General features: G+C 48.9%; 1 protein-coding gene across 1 annotated transcript; it reads right to left on the bottom strand.

Moving 5' to 3' along the window:
- Nucleotides 1-3: 3 nt before the first annotated feature.
- On the bottom strand, nucleotides 4-1,698 carry LOC118160119 (neuroblast differentiation-associated protein AHNAK-like; the record flags this gene model as incomplete). Its single annotated transcript, XM_035314651.1, has 1 exon — nucleotides 4-1,698. A coding segment is annotated over one exon (1,695 nt), but the record flags the coding sequence as incomplete, so codon positions are not given.
- Nucleotides 1,699-1,701: the final 3 nt, after the last annotated feature.

Here is a 1,701-nt window from a genome sequence, read left to right as displayed (position 1 = left end):
GAAGCCCGGCATGCCAAACTTGGGCATTTTGAACTTGGGCATCTTGAGTTTTCCCTCTGGGCCATGAATGTCCACATCTGGCATGTCAATGTCCACTTTGGGACCTTCAACGTTGACATCAGGAGCCTTAAAATCTCCTTCTAGCTTTGGAGCGGAAACATCTATGTCTCCTTTCAGCTTGGGACCTTTGAGGTTCAGGCTCGTATCAGGCATGGAAATTTTGGGAGCCTTTATGTGCATCTCGGGCATCTTAAACTTGGGACCTTTCCATTTTCCATCTGGTCCTTCTACCTCTAGCTCGGGTGCACTGATGTCAACCTTTGGCCCTTTGATATCAACTTCTGGCCCGCTCAAGTCCCCTTCCAGTTTTGGCATTGAAAGATCGACATCCACGCCTCCCTTCATCTTGGGACCTTTCAAATTCAAATCAAAGTCCGGCATGGAAATATTGGGAGCTTTGATGTTCATTTCTGGCATTTTAAATTTGGGGCCTTTCAACTTTCCTTTGGGACCTTCAACGTCAACGTCAGGAACCTCCACGTCCACTTTTGGACCTTTCAAATGTAACTCGGGTCCCTTCAGATCTCCCTGGGGAAGGGACACGTCCACATCTCCCTTCACTTTGGGGCCTTTTAGGTTCAGATCGATGTCAGGCATGGAGATTTTAGGGGTCTTGATGTGCATTTCGGGCATCTTGAAATGGGGGCCCTTCAGCTTCCCCTCCGGCCCTTCAATGTCCAGCTCTGGACCTTCAATGTCCACCTTGGGACCCGAAACATCGAGGTCTCCCTTGGGAATGCTAACGTCCACTTCTGGCCCCTCAGCCTTAACCCCGGGCACTCCAAACTTGGGCATTTTGAATTTGGGCATTTTGAGTTTACCTTCAGGACCGTGAATGTCCACATCGGGCGCCTCGATGTTGACTTTGGGGCCCTTGATGTCCACCTCGGGGCCTTTCAGGTCCCCTTCCAGCTTGGGGCTGGTGAGATCTAGCTCTCCTTTCAGTTTGTGCCCTTTCAGATTTAGCTCCACATCTGGCATCGAAACTTTAGGTGAGGAAATACTCAGGAAAGGCATTTTAAACTTCGAGCCTTTTGATTTTGCCTGCACATCAACATCAGGAGCTTGAACGTCAACTTTAGGACCAGATATTTCAACGTCTGGCTTTTTAAGCTTTACATCCACCTCAGGGCTTTGCACTTTAGGCCCAGAAAAGCCGAATTTGGGCAGCTTAAACCTGGACTTTTTGGTCTTTCCTTCTATATCAAGCTTTGGTGCCTCAGCCTCAAATTCTGGCCCTTTGATGTCCAGCTTAGGACCCTTCAGCTCAGCCTCAATTTTGGGAACAGAAGGGTCAACATCAGCCTTCACTTTGGGGCCTTTCAAATTCAGGTCAATGTCTGGCATGGAGATTTTAGGAACGCCGAATTGCATGTCAGGTTTCTTAAATTTAGGGCCCTTTATATTTCCTTCCGGTCCTTCTATGTCCACATCAGGAACACTAACGTCAACCTTTGGACCAGAAATGGAAACATCAGCTTCAGGGAGGTTCACATCGACCTCGGGGCCTTCTCCTTTGAAGCTGGGCACCCCAAACTTCGGCATTTTGAACTTGGGCATTTTTATTTTACCTTCTGGACCATGAAGGTCCACGTCTGGTACGTCAATGTCCACCTTGGGGCCCTTGATGTCCACCTCGGG

The sequence above is a fragment of the Oxyura jamaicensis genome, unplaced genomic scaffold, assembly GCF_011077185.1.
Source record: "Oxyura jamaicensis isolate SHBP4307 breed ruddy duck unplaced genomic scaffold, BPBGC_Ojam_1.0 oxyUn_random_OJ99320, whole genome shotgun sequence".
NCBI lineage: Eukaryota > Metazoa > Chordata > Aves > Anseriformes > Anatidae > Oxyura > Oxyura jamaicensis.
This window is presented reverse-complemented; position numbering and strand designations above follow the sequence as displayed.